The following is a 20,993-nucleotide window of genomic DNA, read 5'->3' as shown; positions in this document are numbered from 1 at the left end:
ACGCGGATAGCCAGGGAAACTCGTGGTAATGACGCACTGGCTCGCCAGTATTGTAGCGTTTGTTGTGGTTGCCCGAGGCCGCCCGTGCTGGCCCGTGCGCTCGTCGCGCGCAAAGTCGCGTGTGCACGCGTGTGGCTACAAAGCGGTGAGACGCGTAGTGGTAGAGCAAAGGGAGGGTAGCGAAAAGTGGTGAGATTGTTTTCGTTCGTTTTATGTTTTGCTGACATGTTGTTGTCTGAGCTGTAACTCAGATGTTTCGTGAAACTTGTTGCGGTATGAAACGGTGCTAGCTTTCGGCACAAGTCTTCACTCGTGACTACTGACTCGTAGGTGGAGACGGACACTGATCCGTCTCAGTCTATGGATGAAGTTCGGTGAGGACGGAGTGATATGGAGCAAGCGTAAAGGTGGAGTGACGACGCTGCCGAGACGGAGCGCAAGCCAGCGTCAGCGTGGCGCTAGGCTGAGGCCAAGGCGGAGTCAGAGTGGCAGCGCTGCGGAGGTGCAGTGCTAGCCGCGACCACTAGCGACAGTGTGGCGGTGGGCGTGCAGTGAGGAGGTGCGGGCCGGGCCGCGGCTGCGCTCGGTGATTGACCATGCCGTTCTACTTGCGACACGTCTCCCCGCTGCAGCTGTGCGATGGCCGGCCTCTGCCCGGTCAGGGTGATGGCGGTGATGAGAGCTGCGCCGCTGCCAATGCAGCGCTCGCCACTGTGCTGCGCCAGCTCTCCAGTCTGGTGCTCGCGGCTGAGGATATATTCGAGGAGCTGCACGACAGCTTCGTGGCCGTCTCGGACCGAGCTCAGGCGCTGCGGAACCGCGTGGAGGTGGTCCGACGCAAAGTGGTGCAGCTCAAGAACGCAGACACGCCGATACGTAAGTGTTCTGATGTTCTGTCTATTTCTGTGAGCGCGCCCCCTCAAATGACGGGCTTTACCTACTCTGATTATCCCCTGTGTGAAACCCGATGTGTTCCTCGTCACAGCAGAGCGACGTTCTTTACTCCGTTTCCTTGTCATTGTCGGTCGCCGGACGTGCAAGCTTATAGCTGACAGTCGCTGACGCCTGACAGAGCTCCACCCAAGGCTATATAACCGCCCACCTCTGATCGTCCACCGGACTGTCAGCTGCGATCAGGCCCTGCTCAGAGCCGCCGGGGCATGCTCGTTAGGGCAGTCACTGCGCGCTGATGAATGACATTCGCCTAATAGCATTCAGATGCTGCAGCGTTTAGTGAACAGTTTGTTCCATTCATACTATCCTGTTCTGTATCATATAATGGATACTGCGCAATTTTCGATTCCCAGATTGGTGGCAGCCATGAAAGTCTGCTATTACGATGCATTTGCGGGTAATTAATATTGGAAATTAAGGCGGAGGCTTGGGGTGCGCCGCCACCTTTTAACGACCACACAACCAGCATTATAAGCGTGCTGAAGTGACAAAAGGCACGCTCCTTCCCTGTAAAGGTGACCGTATCGGCTGAATCACCCAACACCGCTCCAGAAGTATTGCTGTCGGTTTCCTTTCCATTGAGGGAACTCCCAGAACGACGCAGGAAACTCTGCGCTCTATTCAGAAACGGACACACTTGTCCTGACTGAACGGCCGAATGGCAACTTAATGTGTCACCAAAGTCCACAGGCAGACTCTGAAGGTCGAATGCTGGAGCCGCTCCTAGAAGGGACTCCTCCCAGCTCCGCCCTCACAACTGTATGGACGGCCGCTCCCCAATGTGCCGAGTTTGCACCCATCCCTGTTCTGACCGAATGCGGCATGATTCGTGTCGCCCCCGCCCTCAGATATGCTTACCAAGCAGCCAGAGTTGCACAGTTGAATATATTGTCCTTTGTTGACGTTTGTTCCTCTGTAGCTCCAAGCATTTGTATGATGACATAGACGGCAGTGTCATGTCAGGTCAGAATCTTGCTTACCATCAGCTAACTAAGCGTGTTTACAAACGCTGGGCTATTGACTAAGCTTGTATTGAGCAGTCCATGGGTGCTTTTCACAGCGATCGATCGTAACGTATCGGCGGCGTCTTGGCGTCGCTGATGTGGGCGACGCAAAGACTCCATGACCTTTCGAGTCAAATAGCTCGAGTCAGTTCAGGATAGTAGCTTATTCACTGTGTGCGTGGCGGGTGAGGCGACAGGGGAGGTACGATTTCAAACCGACCTGATATCTGTGGAGTAGGTACTGAGCTTCTTCGCTGAACGGTATCTAGCGTCACGGATTAATAGTTTCCAATGGAGCTTGATTGGACCGCGTGGGCTCACGGCATTGTCCGTAGTCGCCTGACCGGCACGGTCGGACCCTGGTTAGCACAAATTAGCCTGTGTAACGGGACTACCCAACGCCGCCGGACCCGACCGGCTCCGCTGACAAGAAACGACGCCACTGGGCTCTGTCCGACACTGGACCCGATTCTCCGGCACGTGTTACGAGGTCCGGAGTCGACCTCACCTCGGCGGAGCACCTTTTTCTGACCTCTCCCCGCCGGGCGCCGCGCGCCGGTTGGTGCGCAACCTCAGCGCCGACCCGACTGGTTCCCGTTACCTCGTTCAATGTTCATGTACCGGCGCCGGGCAAGGTCCCGACCCCAGGCTAGCTTTGTGTCGGTCAGAGCTAACTCTAGGTTAGTTTCAGGCTCAGGTATTACAGGCTCCGACCGGGAAATGGATCGCGATTCGCGTTGTCTGCACAAGGTTTGAGTTTTATCCGGCCGGCCTATACCGATGACCAACCAAGACACTCCCCGTCCCAACCCCTACGTCAGCAATCCGATGCCGGATGTGTTTGTAGGACATCTGAGCATGCCGAGACGATGGTATGTGTGAGCACCAACAGACCATTTCGTCTCCCGTTTCCTCTGACCGTCTGCCCTCCCGTTGGACGGTCAGTTGCTCAGACAGATCATCTCATCTGTCGACGCGGAACAGCCGCGATGTTTCGACCGCACCGCGCCCTGACGGTGTCAAATAGCCGACGCAGCGAGCGCTTCAAACGCCGACTCAGTCTTCTGAAATTGGAGCCGATCGGTTTCAGAGTCTGTCGCTCGGACGAGTGATGGTCTGCGTCGCTGACGGATGTGTTGTATGCTGTTTCACCCCCCCCCCCCCCCCCTCCATTGCTGCATCAGTCAGGCGTCTGAAGCAATTTTGAGTCGTGGTTCGAGTTGAATCAGTTGAAAATTGCGACCTCATTTGACCCCAGCTCTACCTCCGTTTTGGGAGCAGCTGGTGCTCTGTCACGCTCCTGCCTCCGCACTCCGCAAACAGCTGCCGTGCGGTCCCGCCCCCTCTCAGCCACCTGCCTCCGCCCCTTCGCGTGCCCCCTTTCCTCCCTCCACTAGACAGTGATGGGCCACAGACGGGCAGTTAGGACTTCTTCCATTCGTTTCTCACTTCACACTTCAGACCGAAGCAGAAGATATTTTCTACCAGTCTAACCCAGTCGACCTGACACGACATACCAGGTCACGACGTATCGGCCTGTCAAACTATGTTTCGATCCGATCACTTTTCCCGGTGACCTGAAGCGTCTGTTGTATGTCCTGTCAGCGTGCGTGCTATAACCCTAATCGGTACCGGTGGCTCGGCCAGTCGCGTCGTTCCGCCTCCCGCATTGATGACGTCATCCCGGATGTTCGGCCCCGTGGACATCCTGTCCACTCGACCAGCCCGCTCCCCACCTGGCAGCGCTCCCCTCTCCCAAGGCCCTATATACCCCCTCTCCCCTTCCCCTGCCCTGTCCCCAGTCATGCGGTGGACGGTAGCCGACTGTGGCTCGATGTCCTGTCGTTAGTTCGTTAGTCGTTACCCTACCCCAAACGGCGCGTCGCCCACAAACAGGCGGTGATGTGCATCATGACCTTTGTCATCAGATTCTGACGTCGAACAGCGACTGTCACCATCCATGACGTATCTATGTCAGGCGCCCTGGCAAAGCCGAGGTGGCGAGGCTGATTCATGGCTGCGTTCGGCTCCAACTCATGTTGCCGAGTGCCGGGAGAACCACAGGCGCCTCACGTCGAACGCAGCGTTTAATTAAATTCAGCTTACCATTTTTACACGCCGGTTCCGGAATTCAGCTTAGCCTGGCAGTTACGGTGGTTTTATGGCGTGGGCTGGGGCCGTTTTCGGGGGGTGTTTTCAATGGCTGAGATTACGGTGACGTCATAAAAACAGTTGCCACGCCGACCGTGGTTTGAACCGTCTCCCTGGGTGGGCTGAATCATGAATGATCAGTGTGATTTTCCAGAATTGGTCATGAACGCACTTGATCCGAGAATCAGCGAGAGTGCTACATTTTTGGCCGGCGCCGCTCTGTCATAAAGACTCGTCGCGAGCTGAGTCGAGCAGAGACGCCGACAGCGCATGTCGGCACTCAGGAATTTGGCGGTCATTCCTCCCCTGCCAGCCACGCCTGCAGTGTATGGAGAGCAGGCGTGGCGCCGAGAGAGGGGAGGGGGAAAGAGGGGGAGATAACGGGCTCGGTGTATTCCTCTGACGGGGGAGAGAGCTGCACGGCGCGCGTGCTACTCTCATTACCGAGCAGGAAATAGATCGACACGCGGGCGGAGCAACAACCGGGCCCTGGGCTCGCGAGGACGATTAGCACTTCCCATAGGAGAGCCCGACGGCGCTCCCACCCACGAGCCAGAAATGGCTCTGAAGGTGCTCTTTATGAGCTGGAAGAGTAGTGTTCTCCAGGGCTGAGAGGATCGTAATGCTCCTCAGAGCTTGAAAATATGACGATCTACCTCAGCGTTCTAAGATATTGACACGCTTCAAAGCTGGGAAGATCTGACGGTGTTTCACTGATGTGTTGGGATGTTTCTTGAGGGATCGGCAAGTCTACGGATGAGTTCGTGTTAAGTTTGGAATAAACCTGCTGATTCCCCACAGAGCTGGGAGTCGATCAGCTGACGCCGCTCTCAGAGCTGAGAGATCAAAACCGCGCCTCTTTCGACCGCCACGACGGCGTGGTATGCTATTGCTGATGGTGTCCCGTGGAGGTGTCAGTAACGACCAGCTTGGACCACTGACCTGACGACCTGAGTGGGTGTGCGGGTAGACCAGATCGGACTCAGGCGCCAGAGGTCCGACCGGCACCTTATCAGTGTGGGCCGCCGATCAGGGTCGGGATCAGGGGCAACCGGCACCGTTTTTTATGAACTTACAAGGCCCGTGGAGATGGAGAAACATGGAGCCAGCCAGGGCGTTGATATTATAGGATCACACGCTAGCTTTTGATACAACTCCAACTCGAACTGTGCGAGGCTTGAGTTTTGGAGGCCAGTGTGCGGCTGGTTGCGGTGTGTTCGTTCACTCGACAACTGGAGCTGAGCGGCATGGAGGTGACAACAGACAAACATTCTGTCGAGCAGCCTAGCTTGGTCACCGGACTGTCTGCCGGCAGTCTGTCAGTCTGTTCCTCCGGGTGGGTCCGATCAGGCATGGACTGACAGTCTGCCGGTAGTCTGTCAGTCTGGTGGTCCGGGTGGGCCCGATCGCCAGTGCCGTCACCACGGTCAGTTCCTGCAGTACGGCAGTGCCCGTACACAGCTCGGAGATCAATACACCCAGGTCGTCGCCAGGGTTGACGGCACCCAATTACGGCCTGGTTATTGGCCCGGTGGCAGGTAGGGCATTCCACGTCAAATCGAACAAAAATCGGCTGTTTTGCACCTTACCATCAGCTATTTCATTATAAATTTGTGAGCGAGTTCCTGTGTCGCCCCGAACATTACATTGATGTTTTTTGCACATTCTGACCACAGGTCTTCTAAATATAGGGCATCGAATTTTTACAAAATGTTGCATCTTTATATTTTTGAACGATCATAACTTTGGTTGTACTCGTTTGATTTGAATGAAATAAACCTTACTGTTTAGGTAATTTCTTAAGCATTTGTTTAGAATTGCACCTACTTAAATATATGACCTTGAAATTTGCTTAACTCTGTTCTTAAGCACAAAAATTGAAATAGCAAAAAACACGTCACCTTCGATTTGGCTAATTTTCATATATTTTATTGCCTACCATATGCTTAACAACCTGTGAAAAAATTAGAGTGGGCCATTCATAAGTTTTGAAGAAAATGGCACATATGCAAACGTATGTTAGCACGCGCAGTGGAGGGGGAAGAGTGAATTTCGCCCCCCTCCTGTTTTTCGCCAATTTCTCATAGTATTAATGCGAAATTAATTATAGCTACCTGTCCAAAATTGAATTGCACATCTCATCGTGCAAGCAAGAAGAAAATCGGTTCACAACTGGTCTAGTAATAGCGGTGTAAAGTGAACATCCTGTCGCCGCGGCGACGCGGCGACTCGGCAGCCGGCGCCGACCGCTAGCCGCCGCCTGAATTGTAGACTGTGCCGGGACGGAACGGAACGGTTCCGTCTTTACATCGCGCTCCTTACCGCTGATTACGTTCGATTCGCGTCAAATTTTGTGAGAAGACTACGAAATGTACAGGCAATCTTATGGTGTAAGAATTTTGAAAATCGGTTGGTAAACAATTGAAATATGAACGTGTAAACACAAAATTGTGATTGCTGCGTTTCCTGCGTCGGCCGATCCCGCCTCAGCCGGCGACATGCTACTCTTAGCAGGTCTCTAACTGCCATATTTATTATTGGATTGACTAGAAATTCCCCATACATACTCAAAAATGTATATTCTTTCGTATAGTGAAGATAAAAAGACGTGAAGATATCGTTGCGTGATAATGTTTTCGTTGAATTTTTGGCTTCATGATGCATTTCCACACGGCTCAAAATTCCCCGCAAAATACCGTTTGCCTGAGACACTTTTACTATGGAACTTGAATGCTTGACTACGATGACTATGTATTTCCATTCTTGCAGAGTTTGGGATATCACTAATCAGCAATCATTCATTTCAGAAAGTGTACACAAGCAAGCATGTCTTGACTCTGTCTTTCAAGGTCACGCGCGGTTGCGTGATGTTGATGCATGAAAACGGCGTTTGCCGCGAGAGTTATGAATGGCCCACTCCAATTTTTTCACAGATGGTTAGGAACATTGTTACGGACATAATATGTAAAAATTACCCGCATCAAAGGTGACGTGTTTTTTGCTATTTAAATTTTTCTGTTTTAATTCAAGGTCAAATGCATTTCAAGGTCACTTCAATTTAATTTTATAATTAAAAATCAAAGCCTTATCAATTGCCTACAAGACCCTGTTAATATCATTTTGATATCAGAAAAGGAACCAGAGTTATAGACATTTAAAAAATTGATGTGTGGCATTTTTGGCTATATTCGATGACCTATATCTCAGCGATACTTTAGCAAATTTCGAAAATATTATACGTAACTCAGTTTTGAACCATGCCCAGTCTGCCTACAAATTTTCAGAAAAATCGAAGGGGATGACGGATTTCGGTGTTTGATTTGACGTGGAATGCCCCAGGTATGGGGTTGAGTGGGTACCGATTTTATGACCCGACCGCCCCACTACGGCCCCGGAGAGACGTCAGGGCTGCGGCGTCCATTGGAGCGCCGAGCGCCGGGGCACTCTTAGTTTATTTACTCGTGTTATATTTTATTAAATAATTTTGGTGATCGGTAGGATATGGCGACTGGTTGACCCTATTACTTGTTATATTCTATTATTTAATTTTGGTGATTGGTGGTGTATGGCTCTGTCAGAGTGAAATACTGGTCGACGAGTCGTAATGAGCCTGTTCTGGTGGCAATAACTTCGGTGAACGTGGAATGAAGCCTTCTGTCTAAGCCAGTCTGGGTCAGTCTAACAACTTGACCTGCTGGATTAGACCTGTCTCAGTCCTTTTTAACTGGTCTGGGCCAAAAGTCAGTCTTATCTTGTCTGATTCAGTCATGCCATGATATCTTTGACTTTCTATGATGCTGGCTGGTTCAGTTTAAGTTACCAGTGGTCCGACTGTTTTGCTTCAACCCTGTACTTACAAGTTGAAGTGCTGCAGCCACGCTGCCACACTGTTCCAGGCAGCAGTAGCGCTGGACGAGCCGTCCCAGCTTCCATCCCGACCGCGCTGATCAGTATGTGCGACCGTTGGTGGCCATCAGCAGCCTCCCATCACCCAGCCACGCCAGCCATCACCTGATATCATCTGAATGGCTGCGTCACTCCATCACCCGATCACGTTATTTGTCCCATGACCTGTCGCTTCAGTCAATCTCCAACACAACGACCGCTTTGTAATGGGTGTTTCTCTTCGCTACTTTGTCATCCCCATCTCCTTCATCTTCCTCTCCCTTCTTCCCTCCTCTCTGTTTTTATATCTCTGTCTTTATATCTCTGTCTCTCTATCTCTCTCTGTCTCTCTCTGTCTCTGTCTGTATCTCTCTCTCTCTCTCTCTCTCTCTCTCTCTCTCTCTCTCTCTCTCTCTCTCTCTCTCTCTCTCTCTCCCCTCTCCTCTCCTCTCCTCTGCCCTTTCCTCTCTCCCTCTCTCTCTTTCTCTCCTTTCCTTCTCCCTCCCTTCCTCCGCACTATGTAACCCCTCCCTCTGGTTGTCTCCTCCCTCAATTACAGCCATGTTCAGCGTTACCCGGACAGCCCGGCCCGCCATTATAGAGATATCCGGCAGGACGCTCCTGCATTAATTAACATTCCTCCCGCGGTGCCACCGCGCGACCAACAGCGAACCGGTCCGCTCTCCCGCTCAGTCTACTTGCCGTGTGACGTCATAACGTGGCTGGTGCTCACACGGAAAGGTGCGGTCTTCAGATCGTCGGTCAAAAATCAAAAGGATTTTTAATGGCTGTCGCGGCTGAGAAGGACATCGAGCTTATTTTGAATGATGTCTGAAATAATGGAGATATAGTGCTTCAAAAATGTCCCATCCACTGAACAGCCGTCTCTTTATGGGTTGACGTCATGTCCTTCTCGGGCATGCATTGCGAAAAACTATTGCAACTTGCAAAGGTATGCATTGCCTTTGGGATAAGGAACAGGCTTGAGCAGAGTATACCCACTGCCCAGCCGCCTGTACCTACAAGATCGGAGCATAATTACACTGAGGCGTCGTCGTTCTTCTTGTTTTCTCGTACGGTTATCTGTTACCTACTGTCTGCTCGACTCAAGCGGTAGGTAAATACACATCTTTGTAGACATGAATGTTCGAGCGTTGAGTATGTACCTACCGTTATGCTTCGATAATCATTCAATACATGAATGTAATCAGTAATCACAACGGTCGACTGAGCTACCACTAGGCTGCAGCGGGCATTGGCCACATACTAATCCCTTTCAGAATTTTTTGTGACCCCGGCAAGCATGACGCTAGATATAAGACCTCATGGAATGTGTGCAATCATTGAAACTTGTCGCAACATTTCTGAGTGCTCAAATGTGCTGCAGTTGAGTCTATCGCAATTCTAGTCTATACATTGACGATCCAAACTCTGCTACCACCCTCATTAGCTACATCTGCCGCTCTTCAGCTAGTTAGTCGGGCTTGCCCAGCCTGTTTGATGACTTCAGATAGCCTGATTACATCCTACCTACGGAGTTCCTACCTACCAGTAGGTAATGTGTCTCCGCTCCATTGGCGGAAAGACACCGGCTCCTTCGAGTGCTATTGTCCGAAAGTTTGCATCTTCGTTAGGTCTGTTCTGTCATACTGCAGCTGTCAGATATATGTCAACCAGCTGTCAGAGTGGTGTCAGACAGCCCTCAGACAGCCCTCAGACAGATGACATCCCAGGTGCGCCATGGACCGTGTCGGTGTCATGCCGGCGTCTCTGGGCTATGATGGCTGCATCAGCACTTATCAGCTGCAGCTATTCAAACTAGAGACCGCCGTGTCGGTCCGGTAATCTGCTGTTTGTTCGGGCATTAGGTGCTGATCTGCCGATGGACTGCGGACCGGTCGGGGGGGGGGGGGGGGGGAGGCACTCGTGTTGCAAAAATAGCCCGATAAGTCGTACCAGCCAATCATTGCAGCAAAGAGTTCACTCTTACCTTATATGGAAATTCGAATAGAAATACATAGTCCCTACGATATTCCAGGAAGCCCGTCATTAAAAATATGATTTGCAATCATCTTTAGATGAATCTCACTGTAGTTTGATGTAATTTTATGCATTGAAGAGACCAGAATCGTGTCAATGTCCTGCAGTCGTGCTTTCTGCCCTGCCTGCAACACGTGATTCGACCCTAATCAGCCAATTAGCTCTGATAATTATCTCGTTAGCAATAAGCACTGAGCAGAGTCTTTCATTAGCAGTTGGCGATAAAGCTGTCGGTCACGATCGAGCTACAGCTGCCACGGTGGCCGCACGAGGGTCGAGGAAGGTGTGGAAGGAGATGGGTAAGAGACTGGCGCCGTCCATTATCTGTCTTCTCGCCCGTGGCGGCTCGATTTATGTCTGAACAGAAGCGAGGTGCTGAATATGACTCGCGTCGCTGTCAGCCGTCACAGGTGACCGATTTGTTCGGTCGTCAAACAGCGGCGTCAAGGTGTGTTTACACAATCTCGTCTTGCTTATGTCGTGAAATGGACCCAGACGATATCAAATCAGGCATGCAGAATCCAGCATGTTCGCATACTGTGAAGGTTATGAGTGTCATCATGCAGATTGGGTTTCACACATCGCAACTCATCCTCCGCTTCTTACGAGCGTGATTTAGCTTCTAATGGACTGAACATCCGCCTTTGAATGCCAGCTAATGTGGGTAAATACAACATTTCTGACGTGCCAAGAGGACTTCTGTTTTACCCCATGTGACTGACCACCAGCCGTGTCAGATGAAACACCGCTTGACAGATGCTGACTACTGATGACATCCTGACACCTGATCCAAGGCCATTGCTGATCTATGCTAGCCTATGCTGACCGATGCTGACCTTTGCTGACCGGTTCTGACCGTTGTTTACCTATGCTGGCCTTTGTTGACCACTGACCAGTGCTGACCGCCGCTGACCGTAGGTCACCGCCGAGCCGGTCGGGTGGCAGCGCGGCGCGACGCCCGCCGTCTCGGGCTGTTTGGTGTCGCCGCGCTGGTGTCACTCGCCAACTGGGCTGTCGCCAGTGCGGGCCGGGCCGGTGAGACGGTCACTGCCTTTGGGTGGCCCGAGGGACAACGACAGCAGCAGGCACTACATTATATGGGGGCTGGCACGGGAGAGGACAGGAAGAGGCGCAGATTGGTGTGCCTCCGCAATCCGCATTACACTGGTCCGAGTTAAATTTGAGTTTTTATGTGCCGTGTGTCTGTGGTCATCATTTATGCAAGCCTCCGCATATGCTGACCGGCCTTTCTAAAATAGCTCAGATCAGGACCGCACAGCGCTGAATTTCGTCCACCTTAGAATACTGGTGCGCATACTCGTACTCTCAGTCTACAGTACAGAGGAGGTCGTTCCCGTGCCTCGGACGGCCCCGAATGGCGACTCAGGTCGGGCGCGGACGGTCCTGAGTAATTGAGGTCGGCGGAAGGGACGGTCGGACCACCCACATACCTCTGAATTCAGACCGGGGTTTCTGCGCCGACCCTATCCTGCCACAAATAATGACCAATGCCAAACACTGACCACTGACAGGAGGGAGACTATTCAGGAAGGGAAACTATTCGCCTTCTTCAGCCCAGAGTCCCAGTATCCCGGACTAAAGGAAGGGGACTTCTTGGGGGCCACAACGCTGGGCCGACAGCCGAGAGCCACGCCGTGCCGCTCTGTCGTCTCACCCAGCCGTTCAGTCGGCGAGGCGGTGTTCCACCTCAGCCCGCTTGATTGAGTTTTTGTGCCCGAACGGCGGCCGTGTCTGACGGCACAAAAAGTTCAGTTATCCATCCCGAGCACCCGTACCGGTCTGAGGCTCCTCACGCGGAGAGGAGTTAAGCCACGTCATCCTCCTTCGGAACTGTCGACAGGCGACGGCCGGGATCACTGTAAGGAATAAGCGTCGGCCCCCGTCCCTTACAGTGTCTTCATGCAGAAATGAAGTGCAGTTTCACGTAGTCGTCAATCCTGTAGAAATGAGTCTCGATGTCCGTCATCCAGCTGTCATGCAATGCAATGCCAATCTCAAGCAGTAATCATTCCCTTGTTGAGGTGCGCTGAGCTACAAATGAACAGCCAGCAGCTTTGTATAAATGGATCACAGTCGTATTCACTCAGAGAAAATCCTATGGACCTGGACCTGGACCTGGACTGCAATCTCATGCAACCAGCAGTCTTGTTGGACTCGCAATACAGAAGTGGCACTGACCGAGCTGTGCAATGTGCATACCAAGCCCTTATGCATGGCCGTTGCGTCTGTTGTGCCTTTCCCTTGCTCTGATCCAACCCCTACACCCCCCCCCCCCACCCTGATAGATCCAATCAGCATACCTGACTGACATTTGAGCGGCCACATCTCTGGAACATCTTAACTCTTATAGCATCTGGAACATCAGGTCACATCTGAGGTCTGAGGAACACTGGAAGGCGCTCTGACGCCCCCGCCATCATGCAGATGATCGGTGCGGGCGATGATTCGTCGTTCGGTTGACGGCCGTCTACCGAACGACGGTCTACCGTCGCATTCGTTGCACTTGCCCGAACTAGATATTTCTTGCACACCTAAACCTATTTACCTGGGCTTTTCAACACGTTCTCAGTGGCCTACCCGGACCTGCTCACTCTGCAACCTCAGGTCCAATGCGCCTTCCACAGCCCAACCGCGGTTAGTCTACGCATGCAAAATGTAAGCACCTTGAATTTCGCAATTTTTGCTAGCCCAGCAGTCTCCACCGTCTCTGTGTGTTATGTGTATTGTGTAATGCGCATGGAAAACAGCCTTTCCTATGTGTCATGGAGTCGTGTTTGCACTGTGCGTGCATGAGAACCCACTGCCCACTCCCTGCAGCCCGGCAGCCGTGTGTGACTGAGTACTCAACTCACAACCCAGCCCGCAGCGTGCGCCGTGCAGCGGCGGCCGGTTATCGGACCGAGCATCTCCGCCTGTGCGCTCAGGGCCACTGGAATGTGGGTCGGCCCGCGGCCCAGCCGACCGCCCTCCCCGAGATCGCCTTACCTCCACCTGGATCGCCCCTCCCCTCCCTCCCCTCCTCTCCCTCATCCGGGAGATCTCTCTCGCTGCGGTGCGCTCTCTCCCCGCCCGAGCGCTGGATGGGACGGGGTAGGTCGGCTCAGTGTCTTGGTTGTTGTTTGTTAGACTGCATCCTGATTGATCGTTTAGGTATTGCCGGATGTCATATTGTTATCCTATCCCAGTAAATATGATACGCTGGGGATTATGAAAAATGCGGACTTGCTCTGACGAAATGTGTCGGGATTTCAGAATAAAAAACTATTTAATTTGTGGAAGGATTCGATAGTGCCACGAAAAGCTCTAGATAATCTGTCAGATGTCGGAGGTGGCTTAGATGGCCGTTTTTTTTTTGTTATATGAAATTATGAAGAGACAGTTTAATGGATTTGATTAAACATTATTTTGTGGCTCTTGCCACTGGGCGATGCACTGCGCCACAAACTACAACGGGACTCGTAGTCCAACTTACCTTTCATAACTAGTTACCTGTGGCAATTTATTGGTCACTTTCATAACATTGTGGTGACGGGGCTTTGCTTTTTTGAAATCCGCCCAGTTTTAGATTTATGGCTGCACAAATACCTACTGATCAAAAGAATGTCTCAGAACATCTGGACACTGTAATAACTTGCGACAAATGATTGACACATGATCGTGATCTTTGGATCAGCCTTGCGCACAAACTACGGACGCTACTGTGACTTACTCCGACCCTTTCAGCATATTCGTGGCGTCATCCCCATTCCGCGTGCTGAGTGGTGCAATTAATGACGGACACGGCCATTTATCAAGCAGGCGATGTTGCCCATTCCAGCGCATATTTCACCTACGCCAAGTGTCGTTTGGCAGTGGAAATTTACGGTAGTTTTATGCGCGCGTGCGCCTGGCGAATGGCCAGAGGTGCGGCGCAGAAACTCGACGAAAGGAAAAGGCGATTGGTTGACCCCGACGCCCCGTGACACGTTGCACAAACATGTAACGTCGCAGGTAATTACTTCTCTTTGTATGAGTGGGACTGGCCGGAGAGAGTTGTCTGGTAGTGTCGGGTTCTCCGCCAGTCGCGCTGGCTTTTGCGGCCTGCCTGATAGCCTCAGTCAACCTCAGCCGGTTAGACCAGGCTCGTATGGTGCTTGCAGGGCTCGGACCAAGCTAAACGGAGCACGGCGGCCCGCGCCTTGTTAGATTATTATGGTTTTAACTGATAAACGGTAGCCTAGCATTCTGCAGTGTTGCGAAAGACATGCTATTTTCCCTATTCATGTATCCATCAAAATCTAGCTTAAACGTTTAAGCTGTGCCATTTATATCGAGAAATTCCACGGAGAATTCGACGTTGTTTTGTAGAACCTATCATCACACTACAGATTGACGCACAGTATGTGTGTTTTATGTATGCATTCATTGCATACTGTTTTTTTTTAAAGTTCTTGAGACCTGACTCTGACACCACATACGGAGGGGCGGGCTACCGATACAACTTTTATCGATCCCGATCCTTATCGATCGCACACCGCTGGCCTTTACTGCAGCTGTTGTGGAGTGTGAACGGTTCGAAGGCTGGGTGTTCGTTCCGAGACAAGGCATTGGTTGTATGGTGTGCCAGATCGGGACAAACACAAGCTGCGCATTGTGCAATCTGTAATACCGGGACAAATACTGTGTCTGTGAGACGAGGACAACCACTGACTGTGCGGGCTGATGAGATACGGGAAAACAATTTGACTCGCTGAAGCTGAACGCATATTTTTCTCTCGCTCTTCTTTTTCCATTTTATTCTCTTTATTCTCGTATGGGTCTGTTCAAAAATTGGTTAGAATGTTCTATGCTCAGCTATCTTACCCATGTTAAAAAGCAATTGGTTTATACGGATGTTAGTTTTTGTAGTTTATAAAGATGCGCTTCATGGTCTTCCTTCGATGGATGCCATCTCGTTATCATTGACTGTTACCCCTAAAGGCCTGGCTACACTATGCGTTTTCTGCGTGCGTTTTTGCAGGTTTGCGTGTTTTGCGTAATATCGTTCTAGGAAAAAAGTTATAAACAATATAATTTTTACTTTGCTTATATACAAAAGCTAATATAACTCTTATGTAACTAAAATTTAAGGTGAAAAACATCACAAAAACGTAATGTCGTTCTTTTTTCTAGAACGATATCACGCAAAACACGCAAACACGCAAAAACGCACGAAGAAAACGCATAGTGTAGCCAGGCCTTAAGGCCTAAACACTGGTGACGTTCGTTGCTGAGTTCAATCTGCCCGGAGTGGCGTGTGGCGTGTCGGCTAAGACCGGCGGTATCTGAGGCCCCGACAGCACCCCATTCGACTGTCGATGGACACTGGCATGTTATCGTATGTCAATCGGATAGGCGGTTATCGGGCACGCTACGGGAGTCGTGGGACGTTGACGAGACCACTGGGTAACTGTAGCTGACAGAGGTAGATATATGGGACATACATGTTGCAGGCACTTTAGAAAATCAGTCATTTTGCAAAATGCCTAGCCATTTTGCAAAATGCCTGATTTTCCAGGCTTTTTGCAAAAAGCCTAGGCATTTTACAAAATGACTGACTCTCCAGTCATTCTGCAAAATGCCTAGGCATGTTACAAAATACCTAGCCATTTTACAAAATGACTGAGCAGTGTGTTGTAGATACGAGTACCTAATTATATACGTTTTGGTAGCGTGTAGGTGGACCGAGGAGTCCAGCATTATGACCAGAGGAGTCCAGCAGTGGGAAGTTCATACCTACCTCTATTTTGAGAAGTGCAGGCTCGCGACATTTCCAACCCCCCACGTCAGCGACGCTGCTGGATTTAAAATGATTGATCTGGAGCGTCAACAAACGACTGGCCCTATGCCGGCCTGTATCTGTAAAACTATTAGAGGTCGCGAGGATTCGATCCCACACACTTAGGCGTTAGTATCTTCTGAAACCAACGCTCTCGTCCTACGCCAAGCGACCTGATGATTCTCCCGATGTGGAGCTTGATATTTTTAACTGGGACCATGCAAGTAGGTACTCAAAGCTGTTACCACGAGCAAAATTAAGCGTGTTTTGTTAATTATTGCTTTAATATTCATTGTGATCAGAGAGCTTTTTTATTCCAAGGAAAAGTTAGGAAAAACCTAAAGAAAACCTTGCGGCGCGAGTTATTGGCGAAAAACAGGAGGGGTGGGCGGAATCCGCCCCCCCCCCTTCCACTGCGCGTGTTAAAATGTGAGGATGAGAGAGAAGGAGTGGGAAATTATAATTAAATTCGAACGTGTTTTTATTGTCCAAATACATAATGCAGTTTTGTCCGTAATGGCACAATCAAACAAAGACTACACTCATTCGTTTACATGTAATTGTACATCAACCGGGCCCGCCTATTGACTAGGGCCGGTCTCCGGCTGGTTTTGTTAGGTCTAGTTTCAGGCAGAACATGAACGGCGTTGATGTACATACCTACTTGGGAGTTTTTACAGCGTTAACTAAGCAATGCTTTATGCTACAGCCGAGTCTGCAACTCAACCTGGTCGTTACTCAGCATTGTCGTTATCACAGAGCTTCAAATCGATCAGCTACAGGCTGAACACGTACCTATAGGGTATAGGAAGACGTCCAAAAACTGTTGGCCATAGTATCTGTAGTGGGATCTACGTTCCATGCTGGTCAGGCATTTTGCGAAATGCCTAGTCATTTTGTAAAATGGCTAGCCATTTTGAAAAATGCCTGGTTGCGTTCAGTCATTTTTCAAGCAGCCGTCTTTTTGTAAAATGCCTAGGCATTTTACAAAATGACTGATATTCTAAAGTGCCTGCAACATACATACTTATTGCTACATTTATTTATGCCTGCATTAAACACTTATTGAACCTTACCAGGTTCCTCAACTTCTTTTATCGTTATATCTCACTCATGAAACTACAATGAGGCTCGGTTAGCTGCAATTATAATAAGATATAGGTGCATTGTTCAATATAAGTCCTGTCGATGCACAGCCTCTGTAGACTTCCCTTAGCAGCCAGAGCCTCACAGCCTGTATGTGAACGGGGGCCGACCACTGCACTAGTCACGCTGTACCGAGTCGCCAGCGCCCGTATGCGTAATATGTATGCAGTACAGTGTACGGGCTCAGTGCTCGGTGCTCAGTGTACTGGCCCCCGGTCACACACAGCCCAGTCCCCAGCGCCTGTATGTATGTATACGGGCCCCCGGACACACTGTACCCAGTCGCCAGTGCCTGTACGGAGCCCAGTCGCCAGTGCTGTCCGGCAGTCCGGGCACGTCCGTCCGCCGGTCGGCCGCGCTCGCCGGCCGCCCGGTTATCGGCTCTCGCCGCGCCGAGAGACGGTGTTATACGGTATGCAGGACCGCCACCGCTGCGCCGGCAGAGGCAGCTGAGAGGCCGCTGACCCGACCCGCCTGCAGGAGCGGTCCGGGCCTCCGCCGTCCTTTGAAGCCCGTCCCTCCATCCCCCTTGCCTCCGTCCCCCGTTTGGGAGCACCGCTCACACCTCTCAACTTGCTCCACTCCGACAGTCGTCCCCTCCGTCCCCCTCAGTCCATCCCTCAGCGCAGCCGTCCCTTCCGTCCCCCGCACTCCTTCCCTCCGTCCCCGTAAGGGCGCACCCTGCACTCAGTGCCGCCCGATAGCCGGCCCCTCCGCCCTGCCTCCACACGTCAAACACCTGCGTCGAACGGGTGTGCCGCTCGCCGTGCTCGAGTGATTGCGCAACGTGGCAGATATGTGTTTCTCCCTTCCTGCAAGCCTCGCCTTACGCTGCTGACCGCGATATGGCATGCAACTTGCAGCTTTCTGTCCCCTCTGATCATTTTACGTGCAGTGCCTCTGACTGTATCAGACACTTGCAGTGTCTCTACGTGCACCTATGTTTCTGCGCACATTCTCCGTTCTGTGTCGTTCTCCTGTAATTGAAAAGTGAACAGTTGAACACATTCCCTTCAACACGCTCCACCCAGCCGACGGTTCCCGGGAAACCTGACTAGTGACTAGTGTCGGACGCCGCTTTTTGCCCGGGCTGTCGTTCGGTGGCTTCTGTTTTGTGCGGCCACGAGCCGGGGCAGTGAACGCCGCTCCTGTTCGCCCGATCGAGAGCAGCTGGCCGCCCTGTTCCGCACGATTTACCGACCGGTCGCTTTCAACTGAGACAACGAAAAATGCAAATGGGAGGCGGGCAAACGTATTGTTAAAAAGTGGGAATGAGTGGTGGGATCGTGGGGTGGCAGCTTTACGATATCACAATAACAGCCATCTGCCGACTGTGTAGTTATTATTAATGAGTCAGGGTTCTTTCCTGTCGGGCTGTTTTACTCGGACAGGCCGTATCCGCTCCCTCCTCTACGAATATCTGTGAGACACTGCGAAAGGCCCGCCGAGAGCTCTGGTTGAAAGGATTTGCTTTCCCACGAGTGCGTCTCCGTCAGATCTCGGTAAGTTTGTGTCTTACCGGCGCGTATAGTGCTGACGGCTCTTGCAGCTCTCCCCCTCCTCCGTCCGTCGGTCGGCAGTCAGTTTCTCTGTGTGCAGTGATTGCGGCATACCTGCCGGTGTGCCCGCTGCGGGGCTGCCTGTATAATGTGTATGCAGATTGCAGCTAGGTACGGCGGCGGTGCGGTAGTGCACGCGGCTGCGCTGCACCAACTGTGGCATTCCTCCATCCTGCAGTGACCTGCCTGTGAATAGATACGGAGCTGTCAGCGAATCGCGCACCCGTCCGGCTGCTGTCCTTTTTTGACATCGATGTGTGACTTTATCGCAGCCGTAAAACGCGACACGTTTTGCAGATGTCTATCGCAACTTGACGGGGCGCGCTAAGTCATGTTACTGATTGAGGCCGATTGGAATACTTTTCGGTTCTACTATATTCAGTGCGCACGGAGCATTTCACACTGATAGGGGAGAAACGCATAATTTTCCTTTCAATTTGAAGATAACGTCCTATTTGAACCACCAGCAGTACATCAAACTCTCCCCTAAAGGATGTTTTACATTTTATCGCGTCTTCTTTATGTCAGTGACCAAAGTTTGCATTCCATTGTATCCAGTAAATTGACGAGCGGGCCCATTTCAGGCAGCCTCTGCCTCTTGCCATCAGCTCGTCCTCGACTACCCCTTCGACACCGCTTTGCAAGGGTAACGGATAAACGGTAACCGATCGAGTCTCGAGACTGCACGGCGTCCAAACCTCTCAGTGCAGCGGTGGAGCGCGACCGGGCCGGCTCGTTCCGTCCCTGATTCCCCCTTCATGGCGGTGCCGCTTTCTGTGACTCGGGAACCACCACTGCCAGCGGTTCACCTGTCCCAGACCAGAGACCACGGTGGTCCGCACGAGAGGGGAGAGTCGGCGGTACCGACCTCTGGCCCGGCGCCCCGCCCGGGTCATCAAAGCCAACCGAAACGCTGACAAAAGAGGTGATTTGTCGCGGCTTAGAACGAGCCGGGCGCCCGCTTTTCCCTCCGGGGCTGGTGGCGCATTCCTCCGCCTTTCTCTAGAGCGAGCCTTTTACCGGGGCCGCGCGGCAAAGACGCGGATTTACTGTGACCCGGCGGAGGCTCACAGAACTGGGCTGACGCGCTCAGCGAAGGTCATGCGCCGACCGCCGTCCCTAATCAGGCTGCTTAGTTTATAGGTGCTACGTATGTCGGCCTGAGGAGATACAGCCTCTTACCCCTCCCTTGTCCGCTGTTCTGTCCCTGAGGGACTTGTCTGAGGTGCCTGCTGGTGGCTTCATTACCAGTGAAAAGCCAGAATCCAGAGTCTGGGAAGAGCCACCACCCCAAGCCGACCATTGGGGTTACTGGGCCAACCAGCCAGCCGGCAGGCAGGCAGGGTGCTCCTGCTCGGCCGGCCGGCCTTGCGGCGGCCAGTTGCTCGCTCGCCGCGGCGTGCAGTGTGCAGTGTGGGCCGGGTCATGACCCGCACACCCCGTGAGTCAGCCGGGTGCGGCCGGGTCGGGTCTCCGGTCTCGGTGCCGTGCCGTCCGCCGTGTGCCGCGGGGTCTCCGGTGTACCGGACCCCGGCCCAAGGCCGTGCCGCGTGGCCCCGTATTGTTCTCAGACGACCATTGTGACCGGCTCAGTGTCAGCGGGGAGCGGAGGGGGACAACGAGCCATACCCTGATGAGCCGCCGTCACAGCTGTGACCTTCGCCACAGTCACAGAGCTCACACACACTGCGAGAGCGACCGAGGCTCGTCAGTTGCCACATACCCGCTTATCTCTCGCGGGTCCCGGCTCTAAAATGCATTTGATCAGAATTGATGCCCACATATATCAAGTGGCTTATACTATTTCAGCTTCATATTACATTTTTGCAGGCTACCAAAAAGAGGTCAATTCTGTGTGAGGGACTGTCAATATCTACCAATAAATTGCTATTTCCGCTGAACTTGTAAGTCGCCTTGTTTCAGCGCCGAGTTAACCTGTATAGTGCCATGTCCAAATATAGCATATCATGTGCTGATTGCCGCATATGACCATAGACTCTAACCCTGTTTCTGCCTTGTTCCAGCGGAGAGCGATCTGTGCACGTTCAGCCAGCGGACACACCACTTCAGCAGCGTTCAGGAGGCGCCTGATCGGGATATGTTCACGGCAGCCAGCCGGCCGTCGGCCATCCGTCGGCTGTACCGACGGGCCGTGCTCAGTCCGGTCAGCGTGCTGCGGCAGCTCGACTCGTTCAGGTCAGTAAGGGGTCAGTGGACGTCAATGCGAGGTCAGCGGAGCCTGGAGGTCAATACGGGGTCAGTGCCAGGTCAGCAGGGTCACGTGCTGCGGCAGCTCGACTCGTTCAGGTCAGTATGGGGTTAGTGAAGGTCAATACAGGGTCAGTGCCAGGTCAGCAGGGGTCGGGTGCTGCGGCAGCTGTACTCGTTCTGGTCAGTTCGACGCCAGTGAGGGTCAGCGGAGCTCAGCGGCAAGTC

At 52.2% G+C, this 20,993-nt stretch overlaps 1 protein-coding gene across 1 annotated transcript; it reads left to right on the top strand.

The window, feature by feature from the left end:
• Positions 1-83: 83 nt before the first annotated feature.
• Positions 84-20,753, top strand: LOC122371311 (wiskott-Aldrich syndrome protein family member 3-like; the record flags this gene model as incomplete). The annotated part of the gene is made up of 2 exons (XM_043347528.1): positions 84-876; positions 20,582-20,753. Coding segments are annotated over exons 1-2 (452 nt in total), but the record flags the coding sequence as incomplete, so codon positions are not given.
• Between the last annotated feature and the right edge of the window lie 240 nt (positions 20,754-20,993).

The sequence above is a fragment of the Amphibalanus amphitrite genome, unplaced genomic scaffold (assembly GCF_019059575.1).
Source record: "Amphibalanus amphitrite isolate SeventyFive unplaced genomic scaffold, NRLGWU_Aamphi_draft 001231F_arrow, whole genome shotgun sequence".
NCBI lineage: Eukaryota > Metazoa > Arthropoda > Thecostraca > Balanomorpha > Balanidae > Amphibalanus > Amphibalanus amphitrite.
Note: the sequence above shows the minus strand (reverse complement) of the source record. Positions and strands in the feature narration are given on the sequence as shown.